This window comes from Lissotriton helveticus, chromosome 5_1 (assembly GCF_964261635.1).
Source record: "Lissotriton helveticus chromosome 5_1, aLisHel1.1, whole genome shotgun sequence".
NCBI lineage: Eukaryota > Metazoa > Chordata > Amphibia > Caudata > Salamandridae > Lissotriton > Lissotriton helveticus.
The window spans coordinates 2,118,350,491-2,118,356,490 of NC_136065.1; the positions used below are offsets into that span (position 1 = coordinate 2,118,350,491).

Genomic DNA, 6,000 nt, shown 5'->3' on the forward strand with positions numbered 1-6,000 from the left:
CCAAAGCCCCGGACTCATCCAGGGCTTGAGACCCCTCCGAGGTGCCGGACCTCACACTTACCCTGCCACTCAATTTTGACCTCACCTGTTTTCCCTGGGGGTCACCTGCCTCGCAGTTAGCACCGCTGCGAGGAAAACGGCCAGGTGGGCCTACATCATCCAGCAGGCATTGCAGGGACGCCCAGAGAGGAGGTCATCAGAGAGCGCGACCAAGCAGATAGACAGGAAGCAACCACTTGAGAGGTACTAACCTCAACCGCAATCCAACAAACTTCTGACAGCGGGATGAGGTCCGGAAAAGTCGGGAAAGCAACCAACAACGCCCAGACAAGAAGGCGCGGGAACAAGTCCAAGCCACCGGACGAAATAATACACCTGCAGGAACAGGAGCTAGCAACTCCAGAAAATCAGTTGCGCGAGGACGACAAGGCAGACACACTCAGTAAACTAGCACATAAGGACAACCAACCAAAAATGTACTCAATCTTTTCTTTCATGAAAGATCCTGAGTCGTTCCTAAGCTCTTCAATCAACGACCTCAAGGGTCTCCCCTCCCCACTGGAACCTGTGGGATCTACTCAAATAACTGCCATTGACTCAGGAGGAGAAACAAGTGAGAACAAGAGACAAGAAAAACCGGCAACAGAGAGAGACACCGGGGACGGCTGGGAGGAAGATCAAGAAAGGAAGAGGGAGAGTTACACCGAGGGCAAAAGGGGAACACACACAACCAAAGAAAGCTCAACCCAAGCAGATCAGACCGGTACCGGCACCAGCAAGGACGGACAAAGCGTAGTCCATAGTGTAGACAACAGTAACAAGGAGGAAAGGGGATATCCCCTTGAGCCAAGGATAACTATCCAGCCAATGTCACAACCACTAATAACAGCCACAGAGAAGGGACGAATTCATCAAGAGCCAACAAACAATAGAAAACAATTCTCGCCTAGAAAATCGGAGTCACCATCTACAACAAAGCCAACAAAAACGGACTACAAAACACAGGATCAGCCAAAAGCAAACACAGGACCCATCACTACCAAACAAGCAACTAATATTACCACTAATCAGGTCCATGAGCACCCGCAACATCGAGAACATTCACAAGAGGATGTCGGAAGAGAGCCAGGAACATCACCAAAAACTGAAGAAAATGTAGAACCGGAAGAGACAGAAAAATCTGTGAACGACCAAACAGATATCTTCAAACTAGAGAACACCGGCCAGCTCACAGCAGAGGAGTGGGAGAGGCTAGTAGCATCTTACTCCCCAGTTATCCCACAGGAGGAAGATAGTCAAAAAGTTCCAGTTAAAATCCCAATCACAGAAGAGTCTTCTAATGGACCAGAAATACTATGGTCATCTCTGCTAAACACCCTACAGCTATCAATAAAGGCCATGCAGTATCACTCGGACATAATGGATATGAAACTTTCCCTGCTACATTTTCTAGCGATACATGTAGCAAACATCGACAACAAGCTAGCTGACATGAACGACATGATCAAAAGAGTACAAGCTGAAACAAAAATAGAGCAGCCAAGCTGCGCTTGCTACACAATAATGGACAAACTCTCATCGATTTCACAATCACTGGGGGGCATCCAGCAAGACTCAAAAAAGACAACTGACAACCCAACAAAAGGAGGAACCCAGGACATAGCAAACACACCACTAAACCCAAATCACCAACGGCCGAACAAACAGCTTATGACCTCTGAAGACAGATACAGCACTGAGCGGTACAAAAAAGAGACGAGGAGCCCACTCAACTCACATAATCCCGGAACTAAGAAAGGGCAGAAGGCACAAAACTCGAGTAGAGAGGGTCCAACATGCCAGAATAACTCAGGGAAAAACAAAGTTGAAACCTATGCCGAGGTGGCATGGAAAGTAACACAAACACCTGCAGAACCAGAACAAAAGGTCAGCTTGGAACAAAAGAACACACAGCTTAGTGACGCGCAGGGACAACAGGGGCAGGCTCCAGAAACCACAAACTTTAACAGCCCTCGAAACAACAGCTCGGGGATAGAATGTCTAGAAAAAACCAGGGACTCAAACAAACAAGGTCGAAAACAGAAAAGAAAAGGAAGAAAAAAGACAAGCAACATAAAAGCTTTTTTCAAAGTGGCAAATGTAACATCGGAAAGGGTTCAGGAAGCAGACACAGACAGACAACCAGCGACCATAACAACCTCACCGGCTAAAGAAACCAAACAAATTTTATTAAGTCAAAACTCCAATCACAAAGGCAGAAATACGACCAATAAGAGTGAAACAGAACTCAGTCGAGATAAAAGCAAGACCACAAACGAAACAGAGAGGACAAACATCACAGCAAGGTCGGGAGCTTCACTAACAGTCACCAAGGGAATCCCTGAGTCACAGGGACCAACGCAGGAAGACGACAAGGAGGCCATAGAAGCCCGAGACGTAAAGCAACCACCTACAAAACGAGCCAAGCATACATCGATTAAACCAGACTTTGAAGAACATAAACAATGGGGCCACAAGCAGAAGGATGTTGAAAAAGGCACAATCCTATTTATCCCGGAGTATAGGTTAAGAGGCAGAGGGGATATACTCAACAGAGGTAACATACTACACTTATTGTCCACCATTAGCAACCTGAAGGACATAAAAACACACAACCTTGAATCTGTGGAGTTTGAACACCACAGTTACCTATCCGAACAAGAGGTAACCAAAACCATATGGGCTACGCAGGAAATAACTGAAAGAATCATGGAGTCTGAACAACGCTTTAAAACATGGGGGATTCGCCTAAAAATACAGGAAAAAACAGGATACCCAGAACCACTAAGCCAAGCACAAAAAAAGAGTCTCGACTGCTTCAAAAACAAACAACATCCAGAGAAAAGGACAAGCGTCCTGAAAGGGGCCAGAAGCATTTCAGTCTCACAGACAGATATATACCCACCAAGCGCAAGGAAGGCCCAAGGACCTATCCGAGACGAGGATTGGCATTGGGTAGCAAGGACCATCAATACAAGGCCTGAGAAGAAATGACAATGCTCGCAACAAAACAACTAAAAAAAACATCAATTAAGAATTTGTTCCTGGAACATAAACGGCTTAGGAAATAAGGCTGACGACGCTCAGCTCCTACTTTACCTCCAGAAATTCGACATAATTGCCCTACAAGAGACCTGGTCGGAAGGGAGCCGTACCAAATACAGGGTTTTAAGGCACACCACATACCAGCTTCAAGAAATGCCAAATATGGCCATTCAAAAGGTGGCCAAACAACATACACCTCAATAAAGAGCATAAATGAAATAAAGAGTAAAGACGCCACACAGTCGGGTAACAACAGTATAAAAACAATAGAGCTGGAACTAGGGGGAAAAGATCAAAACCAAAAGCTAATACTGCTAAACGTATACGTTCACCCCCGGGAAAAAAAAGCCGGGATGAAACTACTAATTGAAGAAGTAACAAAGATACTGTCAGAGGAGTCAACGACCAATCTCTTAGTAACAGGGGACTTCAATATGTACTTAGGCGGGCCCCAGCTAAGGGACTCTCTCCTGGAAGAACAATGTAACATATGGGGAATCCCCCAACAGGTGGCCAGCAAATGGGGAAAACAAAGCAGACTGTCAAGAGACAGCCTGAAAGATTTGGAACATCTTAACCTTGTAGCTCTAAACGTCCGCTTCACAAACGACATCCCATCGTCAGCCACTTTTCACAACACAACGGCAAGCTCCACAATAGACCTCACATTCTCATCTCTACAACTGTTTGGCAAAATTCTGGATTTTCGAATTGGAACAACCGCAGCCAGTGACCACCTACCACAAGAGATCACTCTCGACACCCATGGGGCCGCGGTCACCTTACCAGTAGCTAATGAGGGATTATCATATTTGGTTACACAAAAAAGGATAAAATGCAAAACGCATAACTTAGAAGGTTTCGTAAAAGAAGCGAAAAAACTGTGGGAAAAAAGCATAGAGACTCGGACAGATAATCTAAGCCGATGGGAATTATTCACCAGCAGCCTTGGAACTGCCCAAACAAACTCAAAAACGGCACTTAAAAACTTGGAAAATCAAAATCAATCAAGTCTCAAAAAGAGATCCCGCAACAAGGAAGAGGAAGATAAGAAAATAAAAGGGAACACAAACTTAAAGATCTACAAGAAAAACATTAACAAACTATTGAGGCAATTACACCGAGAAGGTCCGAACAAAGAAGTCCAAAAGGAACTGCAAAAACGAAAATCCACCAAGAAGAAATTAATCTGGAACCTGAAAATGGAGGCAGAGGAAGATCTATGGGCAAAGCTGCTCCACAATGCAAAAGGAATTAACACCAGTGGAAGATTCTGGAAGACAGTAAATGACCTCCAGGACTCCAGAAAACCCAGCATAAACTCACACATCACCGAAGAAGTGTGGTCTGAATTTTTAAGGCTCCATTTCAATACAATAACAAATAACTCCGCCGAGAAGCCATCAGAACTCAACAGAAAGAATTTAGACTGCATACAACAAATAGAGCCAACTACAATGCGCTTCTCAGAAAAACAAATCATAAGCAGGATAGCAAAAGGGAAGACAGAGGGGGCGCCAGGCCCCAATGGAATTCCTCCCATTCTGTACAAACGAAATCCGGAATATTGGGCAGCAGCCCTACTGCCACTATTCAAACAGATTTCTGAAACGGGAACGATTCCCGACTCATGGGAAGGCTCAATAATAGCTCCCATTCATAAGAAAGTCAGCAAAAACGAACCAAAAAATTATAGACTTGTTGCCTTAATTGACAACGAGGCCAAATAATATGCTGGTCTATTACTAGAGGAGCTCACAGAATGGGCAAACGAAAATGCAGTAATCCCCATCACCCAAACTGGGTTTCGAAAAAAACTAGGAACAACGACAAACATTCTGGCCCTAACTCTGCTAATTGAATCTGCCAAACTCGCCAGATCTCCTCTCTATATATGCTTCATTGATCTCACATCGGCTTTCGACAACATCAATAGAAACTTACTATGGGAGAAGCTTGCCAACAAGAAAATGCCGACAACTTTACTATCACAACTGGTGCTATTACATACGGACACATGGGTACAAATCAAGCTAGGTTCAGGAGACTGCCTGTCAAGAAAAGTACAGACGACCAAGGGCCTCAAACAAGGGTGCGTTCTAGCCCCGACCCTTTTTAATATTTTTATGTCGGATCTTTCTCCAATGCTAGACGAATGCAATCCTCACGCCCCAAAACTAGGAGGACTTATAGTCTCAAACTTGATGTACGCCGATGACATCGTGCTCATAAGCCGGACGCCGATAGGGCTACAACGCCTAATCAACACAACTTACACCCACGCAGCCACGAACGGCCTCAGCATAAACCTCTCCAAAACAAAAGCCATGAGAGTAAATGAGAAGTCGGCCACATCTAAATTTCACTGGCAAATGGGAGGCCTAACAGTTGAAACCGTGGACGAGTACAAATATCTGGGTGTAATTGTTGACAGAAAAGGGACATTCCTCCCTCAGAAGGAAGCAATATCTAGGAGAGGTACCATAATATCAGTCGCACTGAGAAACCTTAATAAGAAAGTATCAGGTCGCAGTTTCACTCCACTCCTACAAATAATCCAAGCAAAACTAACACCGGCTATTACCTATGGAAGTGAATACCTCCGAGGAAGGGACGCACAGATACTGAACAACACAACAGCCAGGGCAATGCGCATGCTATTTAATCTGCCCAAATACACCTCTCAAGCACAGATAAGACTCGAATTTGGCCTGAGAAACCAAGTAACAGAAAGAATGGAGGCCTACGCCAAAAGTTGGCACAAAATACGAGGAGCCGATGCCTCATCCATGGATTATCATCTCTGGAATGAGCTATCAGGGAGAAACACGAGTGCCGCCGCAACTTATCTAAAGCACTCCATAGAAACTTTGGAGCTACAAGAAGCCTGGAAGAGCAATACCTCACACAATTTGT

The 6,000-nt window shown here is 44.9% G+C and overlaps 1 protein-coding gene across 1 annotated transcript in view; it reads left to right on the plus strand.

The window, feature by feature from the left end:
* The window catches only part of LOC144754026 (uncharacterized), an 82,584-nt gene extending 76,804 nt beyond the window's left edge, over nucleotides 1-5,780 (plus strand). The window contains exon 2 of the mRNA XM_078641541.1: nucleotides 3,508-5,780. Coding sequence (XP_078497667.1) covers nucleotides 3,519-4,814 — 1,296 coding nt within the window. The 5' untranslated portion in view covers nucleotides 3,508-3,518 and the 3' untranslated portion in view covers nucleotides 4,815-5,780. The remainder of the gene's footprint in view (nucleotides 1-3,507) is intronic.
* Nucleotides 5,781-6,000: the final 220 nt, after the last annotated feature.